Consider the following 21,730-nt stretch of genomic DNA (forward strand, 5'->3'; position numbering starts at 1 on the left):
TGAGGGCTGATGCAGGCTGCTTGGAGGACTTGGTGAGCATTGGTGCCTGCTGACATCCACTGGAAAGGTCTGTTCTTCACCACAGCCAGACTTGAAGGATGTGTGATTCACCATTTTGATTGGGTTTTGGTGTCTAAATGTGTACGCTCTGTACTAAGCATTGTGTCTTGAGCCTCACAGTAACCACTTCTGATCCAGGTAGAAGGACATTATAGAAATGCTCATTCCTTTTCTGAGGGAGTCATAGACCCATCTGAGCTAAAAGGGACTCGCTCTTAAAGGCCATCCAGACCAGCTCGAGGGCAGTGAACAGAGACATCTATGGCTAGATCAGGTGCATTCTACAGTAGGACAGATTAGTAATGAAATGTTACCCTTCTCTGCTAGACACAAGATTTGTAGTGTATATTTTGCATGAATCCTGCATAAGTTTTATGACTTCTTCAGTAGGAGAGAATACGTGGAATTTCTGGAGGTTGTGCAGAAGGCAAAGTCAGGGCTTTTGTGTCTTTATGGGTTTGCATTGCAGAAGTAAACTAAAATTACTCAACACATTTTCAGTGCACTGTTACTTTTCTAGGTGTAATAAAATTAATTGGGATGTTTACCTTGATGTGGTTTGCCTGGAACAACTGTGTTTTAAGCTTTCAGTTATTCAGAGTGGTTATACCTTAAACAGCTTCATCTTTTTAATCACTCAGATCATTTCAAACTGCAATGATTATTTTGCAGCTTATTTATGCTTATTGCAATGTAGTTTTGTTCTGAAAGAAGGGAAAATAAAACAAATATATACCAAAGTACAGCTTAGAGAAAACATAACAGCACATCCAACCAGTTCTCTTCAGAGGTACACTGCAGATGAAAGAGGAAAGATCACCTTCTTGGGACTGGGCTGGAACTCAGGAGATCATGATTTATTTCTCAGTTTTGTGATATATATCTTGTGTTGTCTTTGACAAATATCCTTTTTCAAATGAAAAATGTGATATTAAATATTAAAATGAATATCTGGATTAAATATTAAAATGAATATCTGGATTGCACTCAATGTATATTTTTCCATTATTGAAAAGATAAAAGCTTTGTTAAGATAAAAAGGGTCGTAGAATCATAGAATCCTTAGAGTTGGAAGGGACCTTTAAAGGCCATCTGATCCAAATCCCTTGCAGTGAGCAGGGACACCACAGCTAGATCAGATTGCTCAGGTCCTGATCCAGCCTCGCCTTGAAACTCTCCAGGGATGGGGCATCCACCACCTATCTGGGCACCTTGTACCAATGCCTCACTACCTTCAGTATAGAAGACTTTTTCCTTATATCTAACTTTAATCTCCCCTCTTTAAGCTTGAAACCGTTTCCCCTTGTTCTATAACCACAGACACTGCTAAAGAGTCTGTCCCCTTCTTTCCTGTAGCTCCTCTTTAGATACTGAAAGGCCACTATCATGTCATCGTGGAGCCTTCTCTTCTGAAGGCAGAACAGCCCCAGCTTTTTCAGCCTGTCCTTGCAGGGGAGGTGTTCCATCTCTTGGATTGGTTTTGTGGCCCTTGTCTGGACACACTCCAACAGATTTATGTTTCTCTTGTACTAAGAACTCCACATCTGCACGTAGTACTCCAGGTGAGGTCTCACCAGCACAGAATGGAGGGGTAGGATCTCCTCTCTTGCCCTGCTGGCCATGCCACATTTGATGCAGCCCAGGATACAGTTGGCCTTCTGGGCTGCAAAGTCACATTGCTGGCTCATGTCCAGATGCCATCCACCATTACCCTCAGGTCTTTTTTTGGTAGGGCTGCACTCAATCCTTTCATCACCATCACTACATCACAGCTTGTATTGGTATTGGTAGTGGGGGTTGCCTTGGCCCAGTACAAGACCTTGCAGTTGGATTTGTTGAACATCGTGAGGTTCACCTGGGCCCACTGCTCGAGCCTGTCTAGGTCTCTCTGGATGGCATCCTATCCCTATGGTGTGTTGACCACACCTCACAGTTTGGTGTCATCTGCAAACTTGCTGAGGGTGCACTCGACCCACTGTCACTGTCACTGATGAAGATATTAAAGAGTAAAGATATTAAAAAGAATCGCTGCTGTATTGTCATACCTATGCTATGAAGATAACATGTTTCGGTATGTATGTAGAAGTATTTTATGTACCCAAGGGTGCAAAGTAGCTATTGAAGGATTTGATCTCAGCAGATAAAGCAGAACTTAAAACTCTTTTTGTATCTACTCTTCCTCTTTTGTAGAGTGAATTTTGTAGAGCTGTTGATGCAGCTATGTGGTATTAAGGGAGAGAGAAAGGCTATGCTGCTATGAGAGGTTTCAGGTGTACAAAGGACTGAAAGTTTAATCTTAGTCTCATGCTGTTGTGGAGGCTGATACAGTTTACTGGAAAGCTACGGTTAAAAGAAGTATAAAATGTCCTTCAGCGTTGTCTGAGAATCTGATTCCTTCTGAGAAGCAGGCCTTGTGTCCAGCACAGGAGCCTGCCAATTAGCAGATAAGCAGATATAAGTGCTATAAATTTAGTCTAGCATACAGCAATCTGTCATTATCTTGAACCCTTTGACCCCCATTCTGGGCACCAAAATGAAGTGTTGTGATTTAAGCCTGGTAGACAGCCAAGCTACACAGCTGCTCACTCACTTTCCCCAGAGAGGTGGGAAAGAGAATCAGAAAGGCAATGGTGAAAAAACTCACGGGTTGAGACAAATACTGTTTAATAGGTCAAGCAAAAGCTGCGCAAGCAAGCAAAATAAGGAATTAATTCACGGTTTTCCACCAACAGGCAGATGTTCAGCCTTTTCCGTGATAGCAGAACTTCATCACATATAGTGGTTTCTTGGGAAGACACAGCATAACTCTGAATATACCCCTTTCCTTCTTTTCCCCCAAGCTGTTATTGCTGAACATGATGGCACATGGTGTAGAATATTCCCTTGGTCCATTAGGGGTAGCTGTGCTGGTTGTGGCCCCTCCCATCAACTTACACACTGCCAGTTTGCTCACTTGCAGAAATCTCCTTGATTCTGTCTAAGCACTGCACAGAAACAGCTAAAACACAGCACATTGTCAACACCGTTCTTATCACAAATCCAAAGCATAGCACCATACAAGCCACTATGGGAAAATAAACTCTATCTTTGCCACAAGCAACACAAAAGAATAGGCAGGTTGTATTGAAGTGCTTCTTTATTTGTTACTATTTTTAAAATACCAATGAATGTGTCAGTTATGGAAATAAAAAGCATTGAAACCATAGAATTCATGTCTCCTTCCCTCATTAATGTTATCTCTGAGATCTTTTGTCTCTCCGTTGATAGAATCATGAAAACATTTTTGTGCTGCTGTCTTTGAGAAGGAATCCTGCAATTCCAGCAGCACTGTTTGGCGCCGAGCAACCTCAGAGCCAGGGATCCACTCGGGCAGTGCCAGCTCTCTTAGTCTGTCCTCTGCTCTCCATGCAGGCTCACTTGCTTCTTGGTTCCAGAGCTCGTGCAATACAATTTTGCTTTCCTCCCTGTTTCCATCCTGTGGCAAGACTGTCTTACTAAGTGGGTTTGCCCATATTGTATGTTGGTCCAGATGTTTGGGCTTTAAATCTTCACAGGAAAGAGAATGCACAGACTCTGGAAGGGACTGAAGTTCAGGCCTTCCTGAAAACTGCCCCTGGTACAGTGCTTCTGCTTGCTTTCTATCAATGATTTTCTGAAATTTGCTTACTGGCAGCCCTGCGTCCAGATAGTGGTCTTGCTGGTGGGATACCTGAGGCAGTTTGGCCTGCTTGTGGCAGCACTGCTGTTCCTGCAGAACAGATTCACGGGGACGTCGGCCTTGCAGTAAACGCGCCGTGCGCCCTCCAAGCGGCCTCGCTTGTGAGAGACTAGACATGAATGTTTCTTTCTAAGGGAAGAAGGAACAGAATTAACACTGTAATCTGAGCATCTTAGCAGCAATTGGTGTAACCGTTGTCTGAGACTAGTGAAATTACTAATTTCTGGGTCTGTCTTTACCGCCCCACACTGTGGGACATGAGGGAAGCGTGATGCTTAGGAGCTTGCTGTAACATGCCTGGTGTGAGTGCCACAGCACTCTTGGCCACTTCTTCACTCTGACACTATGCAAAACACATGCTGGCAAAGGGAAGCAGCCCAAGCATTTGTAATGGCCCTGCTGCTTAGGTGCGTTGTAGTTGATCTTTTTGCTTTGGAAAAGACAAAATATTCTGCTTTAACACTAGATACAAAGGGTTATAAAGGTCTTGTGCCTTCACCTCTGTTTCTCTATAAGCGATTATCTTCCAATTTTTGGTTTTGTAAGTAGTTCTGTAACATGAACAGTGACTTGCAATAGCACGTTTCTAACTTTCTGGGGGAACTGTTGGTAGTGGGACTGAGGATGTTGACTGGTAGGCAGCTCTCTCAACCAATTTGACCCGCTGCTTGAATACTGTTACTGTGTATTCGTCATTTATTGTGTTGAAGCTTCAGATACTAACATGAACTCAAAGCCACATTGTATAACAAAACACCTTTGTGTCATGTTCCCAGAGAGTGGACATCAGCAGTTACCATGCTGAACATTTTGAGTATTTGATATTTAGTGTATGCATCTTTGAAATAGGATAATGTTTTTTAGATAAATCAGCATGGCACAAGGTAGGTTTCTACCAATCACACTTTGGAAGACAGAGGGCAATAAAACTGCTCTGTTTTGAATTGACGTAAGCTGTGACTTTGGATTTTCATTTCCAGAGATGAGCTATTGAAATGGTTCTTTAAAGTGTTCATAATCATGAAGCAAAACATTTGTTTCTTCATCACGTTAAAGAAAAAGCCAGACAGTGTTTCCATTTCAGATGCAGTGATTCAGTTATCGACAACTTGTAAATATCCTTTTGAAGGAGATTTCATTTCTTGGATTAAAAAAAGTAAAAAAATAAAAAATCCAGTAGTAAAAAGCATGACAATTTGGGGTCTTTTTAGCCAGGATCATTTTTGGACTATAAGTTAAAAAAAGAAAAAGAAAGAAAGAAAAAGACTGCATTTGACTTCTTTACTTGTGTAACTGTGCAGTCATATCTGAAGGCATTACAGGCAAAGAAGTCTGAAACTGCAAGTGCTGTAAAACCAGCAATACTGTGAAAGTGTGAGCAGGAATCTGTTCTACCTGCAGACTTGCTTAGTCAGTTCCAATCAATTATACCTGTATATGTACTGGGCAAGACAGTGTGCAGATGTCACTGACAGGACTTAAGCCATTACAGGTAATGATGCATTAGCAAGAAGCAGCTCAACTTGATTTACTACTCCTATGTATCATGTCATGCTTTGTTTGCAGTGTCTTTTTACTTTCATACAGGTCACAATAATACAAACACTGTTAAAGGGAATAAGGATAGAGTTTTCCAATCGAGCTTGTATATTCTTTAAAGTAAGCATTTGCATTAAAATACAATTTGGTAATATTACGGATGCACCATTAGGGAAGAAGGGCAAACCACTCACATAAATGAAGGAGGATGAATCACAGAAACTCTTCCAGACTTAAACTGGTATAGTTAGCAAGGACACAACAGTCTGCAATGGTAGTAGGTCACTTATCAAATAAGGCAATGGGCAATAAAGTCATTAAGCTGATGAGTTCAGTGCAGCTGTGCTGATTAACACCAGCTAAATGTCTAGCAAGTGTATTTCAGTTTTTGCAAGACCACACCATTTAGAGAGCTGCCAACTCCTTTTATGTAGGCTGTTACTTGTATTTCCCAAAGCAAAAGGCCTTTTGAGTTGGTAGCAACTTTAAATGATAAGATAAAAAATAAGCAGATGACCACAATAACCTGACACCAGCACTCCAAGCCCTGAACAAGTCACTAACTCATCACAAATGTTCTATCAAGCAGCTACGTAAGGAAGGATTTTGTATACTGAACTTTTGCCTTTCTTTTAGAATGAGTCTTGCCTTGTATTTAAGTGGTGTGAAAGGGAATGCTTTGTTCTTACAGCTGAATCTGGTTATACTCTTGTCGATATTAATTGTGGGGAAAGCATCTGATTCTTAGTAAATGCTGTACTTACAAGTTCCACATCTGTACCGAGTTCTCCAGTTAATCTGCCAACTGCTTTCATGTAGTAGTCATCCAGGATAAGGGGATTCATAGGACCTCTTCCTTAATGGAGACATATTTTATTGTCATGCATTTTTTATTAGTTAGGAGAATGAGAATTAGTGCTCAATCTCTCTGAAAAATATCAGATAATTTACAGTTTATGTGACCTTGGTTACTAAATTACAAAAAGTGAATATCTTTGAGAGAACTAGGGGATAACATCTTGTGGTCTTTAATTGCGATCCCAAGTAAATTAACAACAACAACAAAATGCTTACCTGTGAAGTTTCGATTGTATGTTGTGATCCACTGAGCTCTTTCAATGTTTTGTAGTATATTGCTTGTTCTTGAAGAGACCTTATGTTCTAACTCTCTAAAAGTAGAATTAGGGGCCACAATTTTTGATGGATTTGGATAGTATATTTGATCCTTTTCTTCAGAGAATTTAGGAAGCTAAAGGATAAGAAGAAATAGGTAAGGTATATACCAAACGTGTGGATAAAATGTTTTAAAGGTTTAAAGCATCCCACTCACCCCAACATAATCTGTTTAGAAATTCTGATGCAAATCTTTTTTCCAGTATTATGACTGAAGTGGGAACATTTAACAGATACATGACTCAGTTGAATTCTGTTCAAAGAACTTGGAATCAAATTCTCTGCCACACGAAGGCAGAACATTGCAAGCTATATAAGCTTTATTTTGTAGTCACAATAATAGCCTGCCTGAAAATGGACTGCCACTTTGATTTTTCTCTTTTGCATCCCTAAGACTGTGTCTTCAAAGACCTTGTCTATAGCTTTCTTGTTTACCACTATCTTTTCCTACATTCTTCCTGACTTTTATCTGTCAATAAACTTCAAGCTACATCCCTCTAGGAAGAGAATTACTGTTTAACTGGGCTGAAGAATAGTAGAAACCCAATCATTCACAAAGAATTTCAATCTTCTGTTTCATGGATCAGGATAGTCCCCATCATTATAGCTGAGGAAAGCAAGGTTGGAGCCCATTCAAGAAAAGATGTCTATTTCCTTCAGGACATGAAAATAGAGTCTGTATAACACCCTGTCAGTGTGCTCACAGGACTTTTGTAAAGGTATGGAGGAACAAAAACTACTGCTCAGACCCATTTCTCTTAAGGACTGCAAAGTGTAATCTTATTCTCTGATCCAAAGGTTCCCCCCACTTCCTGCAACTCTGAATGCATCAGCAGCAGCTACTATTAGATCTTGGTCTTATCTCCAGAGCTGTTCAGCTAGGACCTATGAGAATTAGTCAAGTCCTTGAAGGACTTCAGTCACAAGACAAACAGCTAGCTGCCGATCTTTATATGTTGCTGTGGTGGGTGAAAGCCTTGCACTCTTATGTGTGATGCTCAGTTAATGACCTGAAAGTATTTGGAACAGTACAGTACCTTCCTATGTAACATTTTTTCCTCCATGAAAGATATACGGAAATTTGATTTAAAAGGGGAAAAAAAAGACATTCTACTCTTTGCTCTATGAATGACATACTTGCAAGCATGCGCGCTGTCTTGAACAACACAAAGCCTCCTTCAGGGAGTCAAAGGGAATGCTGACAACTTCATGCCTGTATGGGTTACCTGCAATAGTAACAGCATTGGTCAGAATGACAGATGGATCTGTATTTTAAGCTGTAGATGTTTGCTCACACTGCAGACAGTTGTGCTGATTGCAGATGTTTTTTTCTGGAGCCACCTCTAATGTCTTTTCTACCTAGATAGAGAGACTTCACGGATTTGCAGACAGAACTCATCTTCACTCTTCTGTAACAAAATCAGCAGTTAGATCAGCTCATGTATTTAATGAGCTGTCTTTCTGAAAGTTATCAAACTCTCACTTGCTGTCAAATCACATGGAGGGAACAGCAAATGAAATTAAAATGCTTCCTACGTGCCAGTAGTACCTGTTCCCTTAGCTAGTAATTCTGAACCTACTTAGCTTTTCTGGAAATAGATCTTGGCCTCCAATGATCCTCCTTTTGTGCAAAAATAGACTTCGTTAAGTCCACCTCCACATGTGTGATTAGCATTTCTAAAACTGAACAATGATCAGTGAAAAGTGACTAATAAAAGCCACTCCTGGCATTGATATTCTATGGAGAAATTTTTTATTTGGATAAATAAGCACTGCCCTGCTCCTCCTCTCCCCCCCCCAAAAAAAAAGGTATACACAGTTACATACATAAGTGTACAGTTGTGGCAACAACTGGGAATGGCAACTAATTAATGCAAATTGACCTGTTACTTAAAATTATCAGCCTTTACTGTACTGAAAAGCTTCTTATCCATGCCAGTGTGTGCTGCTTCTGTTTCACACAGCTATTGCCAAAACCATTCTGGAGAGCCATAGAACAGAGAGGTGGTGGCTTTCTTCTGTCCCACCTTCCCCCTGAGTCTGTGTGGTCAACAGCTGCCAAATATTGTTCATCAGTTCATTCAAGTAAGTCTGGGAAGTCATCGGAAAGAAAGTACCTGTCAAAGTCCTGATGTAGTAGGCTGCCCCCAGAAAACAAAAACAAAAACAAAACAAAAAAAAAAAACAAAAAAACCAGCAGAACAAGAGCAAAGTTATCTTTCCCTTTTCATCCAATGTATTATTTAAACCACTTTCAGGACAAAATGCTGCTGGGCTTAAACACTGGCACATCATGATGGCTTACACTGTGTTCCTTAAAAAATAAGCTGCTTTGGCATTCTAGACTTCATTCTATCATTTCTGTAGTGGTAAAAGATTTTAATTAGTCAGTATTTATTTCAGGGATACTTCTTTTGTCCTCAGCCAAGATATGGCAGGCATGGCTTTTGCCCAAAAATTGCTAGTTTTTGAACCCTCTCATGGTTTCTTTCCATCTGTTTCCATCTGCTGTTCCCTCAGACCGTGAAGAACTATTTGCCTACCAGAAGCCATCAGATATGCTGGAGGATACATCTTGCTTTCATGGAGATTAACAGTAATTTTAATGGTTCTGTTAGCTTCCGAGGCTACGAAGTCTTTACATGAAACAGAGGTTAATTCATCACTCTCAGAGCTGAGATATTCTCCATGGAGACTGCATCAGCACACAAGATGCTCAACTTGACCACCTGTGTTCTCAGATTCTGGCTCTCTTAAGCTTCGTTAGAAAAGAGTCATGAGACTTAAGCAGAGTTCTAAATAAGATTCTTGAATACGTGATCAAAGAACACAAAACCATCTTACCTCTGGTATTCCTTAGAACAACCATGTCAAAAGCCTTGCAAGAGATATTAGAATGAAAAGACTGGCAACTGCTTGCATCAGTTCCAGTGTCTCGGTCCTCAGGTGATCTGAAGTCTGGGAACATGGCATACTTAGAGATGTGTGTCTGGTAGGGATGAGAGGTGGGAAACGGCAGGCTCAGCGGTCTTGAATTGGTTTCAGTTGGCAGGAGAATGAACAGAAAGAAAGAATTTTTATTTCACATTTCACAGAGTTTTAGCATTAAATATAGCAGTTTGCAAGAACTAGGAGAGAAGTAAAAAAGCAGAGGTGACATCTTTGTTCTTTAATCCTCCCTTGCTTGTACCCTATAATGATTTCACAATGATCATTCCTTGCCTTGCTCCTGTGTTGTTTGCTGTTATAAAAGAGAGCCATTCAATCTTGCGATTTGCAGAGCTGCGTACATGGACCACCGGCACTCCTCAGCCCAAAGCACAGTTGTGTTGCCTTTTGGACATGTCCAGTGCTGAAGTGTAGTATCTACTGTTTTCAGCAATTTCTTTCTGATACTTAAAGATGGAACCCAGTCAACTGGGATACCTCTATCAGACCCCAAAAGCAAATAAAAATATTTGCTTCTTTCACCATAGGCTTCTTATTAGCTACAATTATGTACAAATAAATTTCTCAGACACAGCAATTCTTGTGAGTCTATCACAAACAATATTGAATATTGTCAAATTCAGGAATTTACTTTGGTCTCAATGGGATGCAGGGCAGGATTGCTCTGCAGAGACAGGTGCCCACTTTGAAAATTTTAAATGACTGAAGAACTTGTGAGAAGAAAAGGTTTTCCTGCAGGCTTCAAAAGGTGAAAGGGTTAAGTAAAGCAAGGTTGTCCAGAGGAGCAGTGTGAAGAGAAGTGGGGGGAATAACAAGTGAAGAACACCCAACACAACAGAAGCAATCTCATCTGCCATTCACAAGTGCAACCTCGACTGAGAAATTTTGACCTTAGAAGAGAACAGGGAAGGATTTCAGATGCAATTGCTGTATCCAAAGCAAATGTTCATGTCACTCATTCATGCAGAGCTGTAAAAGAGGCCAGGACACAAAGCAGAAGAAAGAGAGAGGATAAAACTCACTGAATTCAATTCTTTACACTTCCATGCTGTACAGGAGACTATTGTACCTCTAGACATGATTAACTGTGGGTGTGGTTTCCTGTGGCAGTAACTGTGTTCTCTGTGCTTGGGTTTTATTCAGCCCTTCATGTGTAATTACTCTAAGTAAACCTGGGGGTCAGTGAAAAAGAACTCCAGTGCTAATACTTTAATACTAGAAGATATCTGTCCTAAAAAGATTAGAAGGACTGACATAAATTAATATTTACAGGAGGATTTCTTGTTATTATTGGACCAGGATAGTGGTTGCTATTGATGTAAAACCAGGACACGTTGATCCCTTGCTAGGTCTGCAGCTAATCTCTGTGGCTCCGGTAGCCAACTATTTATTACCATTAAAAAATCAAATACAAATAGTGCATTCTTGCAAATATTGATTTTAATATAATGTTGCATGAAGAACATTCCCATTAGTAGCTTGAAGAAAGTAGAAATGAGAAGTATCTTTTCTTTTGCCTATATCTTTCCTTAGCAAGAAAAGAACGACAGCTTTTGTTTATAATTGGTCATACCAATTCATATTTAGTTTTATGTGGCTTAAGGGAAGGGAAATGTGAACTTCTGATTCTCACAGAGCTGAAATTGAAATTAATAGTAACTGAGTTTGTGTGTATGAAATCAAAATTTGTATATAAGCAGGCACTTATTTCTGGGAGTAAGAAAGATGAAGCTGAGCTGGAGAGTTTTATGGGATTCCGAGAACCAGGGCTTCACAGAGTTCCCATGTTGCTGTGGCTGTTCTTTTCAGCTTTCGGTTTTTCATGATAGACTAGTCAAAAAGTATTTTAAATCCTGAAATAACAGGAATCTGAGGAAAATGAAAGCTGTACTTTATTCCAGCAGAAGAGCAGCATCCCATTTGGATTCTCCTGAGCTCTACCACAACTGCATGCAGCAGCTCACTGAGAGCAAATGCCATCTCCCAGTTGTTGCTGAAAGTAAAGAGCTGACCTCAGATGGGAGCAAAATTCATTCCCCAGACTATGCATCATGAAGTAACAAATTGTCTTACAAAACTGAGCTCTTCATAGGCTTCTCTCTCGCGAATTCACTTTATACATACTTTATTAAATGTTCTTGGTAGATGCTCTCAAACTCTTTAAATCACATCAGGTAAAAAGGCCATGAACAGCACAGCCAAGAAAACCCAATTAGACCATAGGCAAGTCAGCAAGATAGGTATTGTTAGGAGAGTGGGTGTGCCAGGCAAACACTGCTAACCTGCTGAACACATCGTTATATGCTTCATTTGAGAGAGAGCTTTTTGCTGAGTAGCTTTCCTTCCAAGGGGCTTTCACTGTACAATTATGGCAAAAAGGCCTTATCTTTTTATTTCATTAAGGAAGAGATAAGGTACAGTATACTGAAATGTACTTACTTAGCCAAACTGCTTGGTGGTTTACAAAGTCTGTATAAAAAAAGAAAAATAATGAATTAGTCGAAATGACCCATGTTTATTTGCACCTTCCACATTTTGTCTGGATCTGTGCAATCAATACATATTAAAGACAGAACTATGTGTAAGCAGTGCATACAATATTACTGATATCACTTCTTCCATGATAAATGCATGGTATTGATGGGAGTTAGAAATGGTGCCTAGAACAAGTGGTCTGAAAAAAGTCTTTTTAAAAGGAGTGAGGGAAAAAACCTAGGATTTTACACCCCTGCATAATAAATCCTTTATTAATTAATGACCAAAAGCAATACCAGTAAAAACAAATTGGTAATGCAAATCAGAAAACTTATCCTTTTCATATTTGCAGGGAAGGCACTTATTAACTCTATACTGATAAACTACTTATATTTTTACCTTGGAGACTTCTATTTTATGCTTCAAATAATTTTTTAAAATGTAATTAAAGGAAAACATTAAATTTTAAGGGCAAGAATTTAATCACTGAGTCTAGATAAGAGTCTTTTGGTGATTGTACCAAGCCAGAAAAATGGCTAAGATTAAAAAATTAATTAATTTGCTTAATAGTACTGTGTGATATAACAAAAACATAGAAAAATGTCTGAAAGAACATTACCAGACAGATCACCTAGTAAAAAATAAAAATGGTTCCACTGAAGCCCAAAAATTGGCCAAACTCCCTCGTGTTTCTCAGTGAGGAGATGTCTTGGACTCATTCCCAAGCAGGAGGTGATAGCTTCATCCCTGATCTAATCTCCATAAAAAGAGATGTTGCACAGGAACAAAGAGAAAACATACTCTTGCCTAAAGATGTTAAATACAGACCTGTGCTCAATTTTTCTCCTCACTGTAATGGTTATTGTGAAGTAAACTTCCAAGTGCCGTATCAGTTTTGTTTATGTGTTATTCTGATGCAGTGTGCAGCATTCCTGCTGCAATGCAAAATCTGTTCTGGGATTCTGTGGGACTGAGTGTGATCACCATGATGTATTATGTCTCAAAAATTAGCATACCAGCATAACTCATGCCTCAGCTAAGTTGAATGAAAGATCTGCTTTCCTTTTCATGTGTGATCCTACAAAGACAGCAGCACTTTCACAAAGTGCTGGATTTTGAAAATCATTTGTATACTGTTATAATGACCTGTCTTGGAACATGAAAGCCTTTACAAAAATAACCATGCTTACAGAAAAGCAATCTTTGGAGGTTTCCACAGATAATTAGTTTTTGATTTCTCCATTTAGAACAAAATTGTTTGGTGCTTTAGACATGCAGGAAAATTGTTAGTGTTTATTCTCCATTCACATTATGTTACGGTGTGAATTGTTACGTTCTTCACTGCATTCACTATATAAGGAGAATAAATCTGCTGTGGGCTTCATCATTGCACAAATATTTAAATACCTTTGTAGAACACTCTTCATTATAATATCTGAACATAAGGCAGAACAATAAAATAAGGATAGCTGCAATTTCATGTGTACTGTGATGTAGAGAAGCTTTCTTGTAGCAGCAAGGAAGGCTTTACGCATTCAAAGGTGGGCAATGATTTAGAGTGTTCCTTATATTTTTAATACTCAAATTGGATTATCAGGTCTGAGTGCACTACTCACAAAAAATACATCTGTACAAAGTGATTCATTCTAATACAAAACTGTACAAGGAGCTGCAGTGTGCGTACTTAAGGCAAAGGCAGGGTTGTCTCATGAAAGTGTACAGAGTTAGTGCAGATGCCTGGTAATTCATCTCCCACAAAAGACATTAATGGCTCAGAGGAGCCCTCGCAGGGCTATAAGGTAAATAAACTGTGTATTAACAGCTCCCAGGTAGACCTGCAGAGCAGCACTCAGTGAGCATTTTTCAGGAAACATTCCATGTGGCTGTCACTGCTTAATAGTCTCTGACAGTAGAAAGACTGTTTGCTCTGAAAGACCTTGAACTTTGAACATGGTAGAATTGTTTGGCATATGTTTCATTTTTCATTTTAAAGGATGTATTAAGTCTTTAAAAGACAGAGAGAATATAACCTTAAAGGAAAAAAACCTGCTCTAACTAGGACAAAGTGTAAACTGTAACATATTCTTAGAGATCTGGCATGTTTCAGATGAAGATGTAGGTTCAAAATAGTAGAGAAAGTACATCAAATAAGGTTGTATGCAAGGTTATGCACATTCTAGTATGCGTGGAGGCAGAGTCTAATATGCATGCTTATTTACCACCTCCTTCCACATTATGTAGACAGCACAAGGCCATACAGTCAGAGCAGTCCCTGATTACTTTCTCTGAAGGAAGCAAATGCCTAGAAATGTGCCATGATCTCTGTCCCAGCCTGAGTATGTGAATGATCCACTGTGGTGAGGAACTGGCATGAGGACATCTCTTGCTGTGAACAAGTTCCTGAGTCCCTGGGCTTCATTTACCAATGTGTACTTCAGACTGGCCAGCCTTGGAAATACTGAAAACACTGCTACCTTACCCAGAGGACAATTTTTAATTGTTCTGTGTAACCTACCTGTGCTTCTGCTGTTTCAGGGACACCAATACAGATGTCACATTACAAGACACTTATTTGACCAGCAGGTCATCATGGGCTCATTGTTTCCTGGTATTATTCCATTGCAGTTGATGGGAGTTTTCTTGGGGCAGATTAGGAAATAAAACCAAATCAACTGCCTTGACTATGCAACATAAGAGAAGCAGAAATCTGTGGAAGTGATTGGTGTTAAGGAGTGGGTGATCCTGGTTCAGCATTGATTGTACATCTCAAACTTGAGATGTGTGCACAGTATGTATATGGACTGGGCTCTGCTAGCTTTCTAAAAGATGTTGGTTTTAAAAAAAGCTTTAAAAAAAGTACTCCATTATGTCACAAAAGTGCATTGGCCAGTTATTGCTAGTTAGTTCCTAGGTGACGTGTAGGAAGAAGTGTGCAGGAAAGCTTGCTGCTTCCTTGTGGCTGTAATCAAATTATCCAAAAGCAGCACAGCTGATATAGTTAATGTGCACAGTGCTGGCGAAAGGCCATAGTCTGTCCCAATAAAAAGCAGTGCACTCCTGTAGGTAACCGAGTTCACCTCCTCTTGTCCTGTAATGAGGCAATAAAAAGAGGAGCTTGCAGAGAGCAGCGGGCTACAAGGGCAGGGTGGCAGCTTTCCTTGTGTAGCTCTGTGGCCTGTTCACAGTAAGCTCTCCTGCTTTTCTGGAGTGTTTTAAGTCTACACAAAATGGACAGCAGGTAACTTCTATGCAGGGAGGCTAAACAGGGTCAAACAATACCCCTCACAGTCCTGGAAAGATAACTGAGAAAAATCATTGCAGAATTATTCTCAGGTTTCTGATATGCTTACCTACTAACACCGACGTGAGAGGTATAACATGTTTCATTATCTGCTTTTGATAAGTTTACATTTAATTTTTAAATTAGTTTAATCTAAAATCGCAGTCATTTGATCAAATTTATATGTTTTGCTGGTGCCATCAAGTGGCAAAATGTTGTATTGCAGAAGTCCAGTTCTATATGTACGTATGTGTCTATATATACACACGGCGTCATGGTTACTGCAGTTAATTCAGTTTAATCTGAATTCCACCTAGCAGGCAGGCTGGTATTTTTGAGTATTACAGGTTGATAAATATGGCCAACATGTAAAACAAATTCAGAGACCCTTGTTGAAGAGACGCTAAAAAGAAGGGGCAAAATGCTGCCTTCTGAATTTCTATTCCAGCTGTTTGCTCTCTTTTGTTACAAGCTAGTCCCTTTTTACAGAATGTGTCCTTTTAGTTTTCATGTGTTATATGTGTATTTCACATCACGTGTATATCAGCAGAGTGGAATGAATATTCAATTTGCTGTTACATACATTAAATTCACAAGCTGAGTAGCACAGTTTGAACTTACAGATCGTCATTCATACGCACATCACTTTTTTTCAGCAGGGTGACATCATAGTACTGCTCAATGGGAAGGCCTCTGTGAAAAGAGAAAATGTAAATGCAAAATGCTTATTCCCTATATTCTTCTAAATATCCAAAACTGCGGGATCTGGTTTCTCACCGATATATTCTGAACCCCTTGAGGAAGAAGCAAAGATACACTGTGTGTCTATTCAAAGAGAAACAGAATTTCAGCTGTGAGTGCGTTGAATCGTATACTGTATTGAGAAACTGTTCTTCCTTCTAGCTAGAGGCTTTTTAGAGGTGTAGACAGAGTTATCTAGGATACAAGTGGGCTTAAAGATCATAAGGGACAATGAACCTAACTTACAGTTGGGTTACCAGGTAATGCTGAAGGGCTGACTCAAGTAAGGACCAGCTGATTATTTTAGATTTGCCAGCAGGAAAGCTGGGTTAGGGCCAGAGCTGGGATTTGAATTTGGCTGACAAGATGATGAACTGAGTTTGAGGCTGGGCCCCTTGGAGTGCTTGTTTACATTTTTCCCAGGTAGATGCAATAGTCAGCTTATCTGAGCCAACAGAGATTTCTGGGCTAAGGCTACTGGTCTAAGGCTAAGGCTGAGGTCAGTAAGCAAGAAAGGAAGAGCTAGACTCAAGTTCCAAGTTCTTTGGGACCAAAGAGTCTGTGAGTATGTATAGGTGTGGTGTCAACAGGACCCTGTGTCTAAGCTGAAGTATGGGCAGAAAGCACTGGGTTGAGGTCTGACCTGGCAGGGAAGAGTGGGGTTTACGACTTGGTGTGGAAAGTGCTACTACATGTTTTCACTTTCTGTCAGCCCTAAGCTAGTAGGCTCTCCATGTGCCAGGTGAAGTCCAAAGTCCAGAAACCAATGAATCCACAACCCATAGGAACTATTATAATCTCCACTGCAAAAGTCAGGTTTACTGTTCAGTCCACGAGTCAAGGACAGGGCCTGGACAGAGCAAGGCCAGAGGAGACAGAACTCAGAACTCAGAGGCCCTGAACTCATCTGATCCTGGGCCATGGCAGCACAGAGGGGATGATACACTGCTGAACTGGGTCTGACTGCATCACGATGGGTGAATGGCAGCTTTCAGTCCAAGCTGTATTGTTTAGCACCAAGAGAGCAAAGTGTGCTAAGAGTTTGAGAAGGTACCTTGAGTCAGAAAACAAACCCCAGAGCTCAACCCCTCAGCTGTTGTCTAGTGAAGACAGATCACTTTCTGAAAAAGCTGTGCATCTACTTGTCATTTTTTATGCCTATGGGATTTGTGGATGCTGAACTTTAGCGTAAATTAGGCCACTAGACACTTTTAACGTCAGGAAGGATGGCTGGGACAGCAGTCAATAGTAAATCATTATCAACAGATGGGCAAAACAAAACAAAAAAAAGGAATTATGGAAATGTGGAATTCTAAGTTTTTCAACACAATACTCTGCAGAGATAATGTGGGTACCAATATATTCACACACAAATATTGCAGGCTTTGTGAAAAGGGTGAAAATTTAAAACGCTCTTTTTCTGGAATTCAGATATTTGCATGTTTCAGTCTACATTGCTCTCTAAACCGTTAACTGTCTATTCGTGTTAAAATCCCTCTACTTCAACATTTTGACTGTGAAAAGTATTTGTTGAGCTTACCTTGGCCAAGGGAATACATTACTACCAAAATGAGGATGTCCTCTCACATGTGCGCATGGTGACTTTTGGTCTTTTGACAATACAGGCAGAACAATTCCTCCATGCTCCCTTTCTGTTCCCCCAGGAAGCTTGCAGTGATGAAGGGATTCCCTGAACTCCTCGTATCTGAAGGAAAGAACACCCCAAAGTAATCCTTTTACAGCAGCAATGGTGATGGTTGCTCCAACAATGAAAATGTGGTTTTATTTTCTTGGTTCTGAGTTACTCAGTCTTATTTTGGGTGATGAATTGGCACTAGAAGTACAGTGGTGACTGGCAGTTGTCAATAAAGGTTAAATCAAGTCTATTATGTTTTGATCAGTAAGAGTAAGAAAGAAGCTGATACGTGCAGCACGTACATTCACAAAACCTTAGCTTCCAGCATGTAGATTCCTACACTTGTCCCATCAGTAAACACTACAGAGCGGCATATGGACAGTGAACATATACAGTGACACAGATGGAAGCTTTAACATCTAATTCCCACTGATTTCAGAACTTGCTGTTTGTGCCTTTGAGTGCCTTACCTCTCAGTCTCTAGAGAGGGGTGAGTGAAGCATCTGGACATGGTTGCAGACCAGGAAACATTTGTTGCCTGTGGGGTAGCCACTGGTCTGCTACCACAACACAGGACATGGTGAATCAGGATGTGGTGAGCCATGCAGGTATTGCAACTTGCTCCCAGCCAGCTTGGACTTCTCTGCCATGTGCTCCAAAGTATGGCATAGATCTAGGTGCATGGGTACAATTTCTGATAGAGCAGGGTGTATCAGCTAAAGAAGCAGAGATGTTATTAATCCTTGGGAATATTGATCATTAATTTGGAACCAGATGGGGCAAGTGTTTGGATTAAACTATACCCGGGAGAAGCACCACTCTACATGTACTGGCTGGATTCAGGCTTACAGTGTTTTTCAGCTGTTTCTCCTGTGTCTAGTCTTATATTGATTTGAAGGTAGAATAATAACCTCGAGTCTGCATGTTTTAAAATATACAGAGAAATCAACCCATTATTATGTGGCTGTATTTCAACAAGCTTTACAATCCTGATTTTTGCTGTGAGTTTAGACTTTTAAAAAGGAAAAAAAAAAATAGCCACAAAAACAAGCAAACAAACAAACTTCTCCAAGTGCATTTAGATCCCAAAGTTCTCGTGGCAGAATCCTGTGTATTCAAACAGATCTGAGGTAACTCTAGGGGAGAGATGGTGATGTATGAGATATGGACACTGCTGCTGTTGTGTGGTTCTCTGTGTTCACTGTGGTCTCCTGGCAGTGCAGTGCCATCCTGTCATTTGGTTTCATCCTTGGATATTAGCACCATGCTGCTGCCACCCAGTGCTGCTTCTTTGTGCTAGGAAGGGTTCAGGTTGGATATCAGGAAAAAATCCTTCTCAGAAAGAGTGGTGATGCATTGGAACAGGCTGCTCAAGGAAGTGGTGGAGTCACTGTCCCTGGAGGTGTTTGAAAACTGTATAGATGTGGCACTGAGGGACATGGTCAGTGGGCATGGTGGGGATGGGTAGGTGCTTGGATTAGATGACCTTAGTGATGTTTTACAACCTTAATGATTCTGTGATTCTATGATTTTGCCACTATGCAAGGGACAATACATTTGTGTTGTAGTATGAACCAAAATAAAAAGCTGATGTTCTGAGGATTATCAGAAAGCTTAAATTTCTGAAGGAATTTAAGCATCCATTTCTTATGTTCTTCCTAAATCTTCCTTTCCACTTTCTCAGAGTAGTCAGGCAGACGCTGCCCCATCTGCATGGCTGTGGTATTTGTATTCATTAAACCATTCTCATTGGAAACATTGATAAATCATCCCTGTTGGCTGCTATCTCTAGGTTACTAATTAGCATAACAGCCATTTTATGTAAGCAGTAGGATGAAGTATTGTGCATACAGATCCCTGAGTCTGATGCTCATTCAGCCCAAACAAGGCTCTGTTAAGCTTAAAATGTCTCCAAGTTTCATTCTCATAAAGAAATATTTATAGTTGATATTGATTCAGTGATATTAAAGATTTTGAGGACATAGAGAAACAGTGTCTCTGCCCAGAAAATATCAATTGGAGCTTCAGATGGATTGACTTTTAAAGAAGATACTGTGAACAAAGTACTGCTCATTAAGCATAGCTCATGGCAGTATAGCCAATGATTTAATACAAGTTTTCTGTTTCTGATATCCATGATTCTAGATGTATTCTGAATGCTGCCAGACAACTTATAACTTTCTAGCTCTTTTGTTCTGGCAGAAGAAAGAAAAAGAAGATGTTCTGGTATCAGAACATCTATTTGCAGGCACCTTTTTATTTTAGAAAAGTTGCATTTTTGCCTTCAAATTTCTTTTTGTTGTATGAAGGTCAAGCCAAAGTATGAATAAAGTGTCTTAGATTGTGAGCTTGTGAAGCCAGTAACTGATTTGATCAGCGCATGAAGCCAACACAACTGAAAGTATGTTGCCAACAGCTTCCAGATCTGTGGAAAGTGTTTTCTTAGAGCAATAGAACTGGGACTCAATTCTATATGAGCTTACATAGGATCCATTGGCACAGGCATTTTAATTTGCATCAGGTGTGCACTTCTGACATGAATCTTGTAGTAGTCTCTATTTTGCAGTGCCTTGGCTTGAAGGACATGAAGTGGGTTCGTTCTGGATGAAATAAACTGGAAGATGTGCTACAGGAATGCAGCAGGAATATAATGCAGTACTCAGTCCCTGGAATCGTACTAGAGGTAATCTAAACTAAACAGCACCTGAAATTCAATTTTCTCAGAACATAAAAAATAGTAGAAGTCAGCAATAGTAGTAAAACAGAACTCTGTATGTTACATGAAAACTCAGAACTAAATATTGTAACAACAGAGATAAAATCTCATGTCAAAGAACGCTGACTTGAATCTAACCCTTGAATTTGTTGCCTATCTAAAAAAATAGAAATGTAGATCCCAAAATAATTTTGGCATTAGTACTGAGCACCATGAAGATTCAGATTGCCAGAAATTTAAAAGCTCTTGGCATTCTGCCACATGCTGACTCCCAGCTAACAGTTTAACTAGCCCATAAAATAATATAATAACGCATTGGTTCCAAAAACTTTCTTATTACATGTTAATAACTACCAAAGCAAACTGCAGGCTTCCTGTCATTAAATTTTTATCTTAAAGTTTATCTCAGTAATTCTAGGTCAATCTGTGGTCTAGAAAAAGGGTTCAAAACAGAACTAGATCAAAGAAGAACGCAATAAACATTTGTGAAATATGCTTCTTTTTTATTTTTTAATTTTCTTTCCAAATTGGAAGTACAATATGCATGTCATTTTGATTCTTCATGAAAATTATTTCAAGAGATATTTGAACCCTAAAACCACAACATGATATATTTTCTGTTATAATCATGTTTCCCAGATAACTGACAGACCATAGCATTAAGCTATAATGGAAAGAAAAGAATATGCCAGAAAAATACAACCCTTAGAAAAATACTTTTTAGTAACAGCAATTGGATATCAAATACTTCTAATGGAATCATTTTTCTGTGTGAATTTTTTTCTTACCTGTCTTGCAAGACAGTTGGAGGTGAAGGAATTTGAAGTGGAGTCAGTACCTCATTGGACTCAAAGGTTCTCGATAAGATTGTCTTCCCTCCCGTTTCTCTGTGGTAGCGGAGCAGGTCATGCAATATCATCATTTTTCATATCTGATGTTCTAGGGGAGGATAGAGGGATAAAATACCAAATAATCAGAGGTTTTGCCTATGCATACAGTTGCTAAATAAGGAACATAGATGAGTTCTGCATATTTTGGTTAAGTATAGACTGGAAGTGACTGTTTCTTTTACTCCAGCTATTGGTCATTTCTACTCGGTTATAGAATAAACCAAAACTGAGAATACAAAGGTATGATTCAGTTGCTTTGTGTTATTGGTGAGCAGGAGCTAGAAAATACTTTCTGAAGGAAAAGGCTGAAGGAAGTTTAGAGTTGTACACAGGATGTCTCACTTGTGATCATTTGGATTCAGTGTAAAGTACCAGTACCACTCTGGAAAAGATGATTCTGTTCCCTTAAAGTTTCTCATAGGAATCTTTTTTTCTAGTTGTCGCAATTGTCATTCTACCTGTGTGCTGAGAGGAAGTACTTTAGTGCTTCTGCCACTTGTATTTCAACACTGGTGACAAAGGTACATAATCTAATGAGCTCTATGTGAGGACA

General features: G+C 39.7%; 1 protein-coding gene across 2 annotated transcripts; it reads right to left on the bottom strand.

Annotated features, from left to right (window-relative positions):
* Positions 1-3,136: 3,136 nt before the first annotated feature.
* Positions 3,137-21,209, bottom strand: SPMIP4 (sperm microtubule inner protein 4). Of its 2 annotated transcripts, none has more exons than XM_085226215.1 (9): positions 21,076-21,209; positions 17,476-17,640; positions 15,816-15,887; positions 11,879-11,908; positions 9,335-9,519; positions 7,626-7,716; positions 6,392-6,492; positions 6,082-6,173; positions 3,137-3,907 (listed from the first exon to the last, which is right to left on the bottom strand). In XM_085226215.1, exons 1-9 carry the CDS (start codon positions 21,207-21,209, stop codon positions 3,233-3,235), a joined length of 1,545 nt encoding a protein of 514 aa, XP_085082341.1. In that variant the 3' UTR covers positions 3,137-3,232. The 2 variants fall into 2 exon arrangements, with proteins under 2 accessions (XP_085082341.1, XP_010711092.2); XM_010712790.4 differs by having other exon boundaries at positions 6,392-6,566; positions 7,628-7,716; positions 21,076-21,206.
* Positions 21,210-21,730: the final 521 nt, after the last annotated feature.

Source organism: Meleagris gallopavo, chromosome 6 (genome assembly GCF_905368555.1).
Source record: "Meleagris gallopavo chromosome 6, MGAL_WU_HG_1.1, whole genome shotgun sequence".
Lineage (NCBI taxonomy): Eukaryota > Metazoa > Chordata > Aves > Galliformes > Phasianidae > Meleagris > Meleagris gallopavo.

Bases quoted from the DNA above. Each gene is read 5' to 3' on its own strand.
- SPMIP4 (XM_010712790.4), bottom strand. From the start codon at position 21,206: ATGATATTGCATGACCTGCTCCGCTACCACAGAGAAACGGGAGGGAAG. The intron at 15,888-17,475 runs GTAAGCTCAACA...CTCTTTTCACAG, and splicing joins AATGTATTCCCTTGGCCAAG to AGGCCTTCCCATTGAGCAGT. The intron at 3,908-6,081 runs GTAAGTACAGCA...TTCTTCCCTTAG, and splicing joins TCGGTACAGATGTGGAACTT to AAAGAAACATTCATGTCTAG.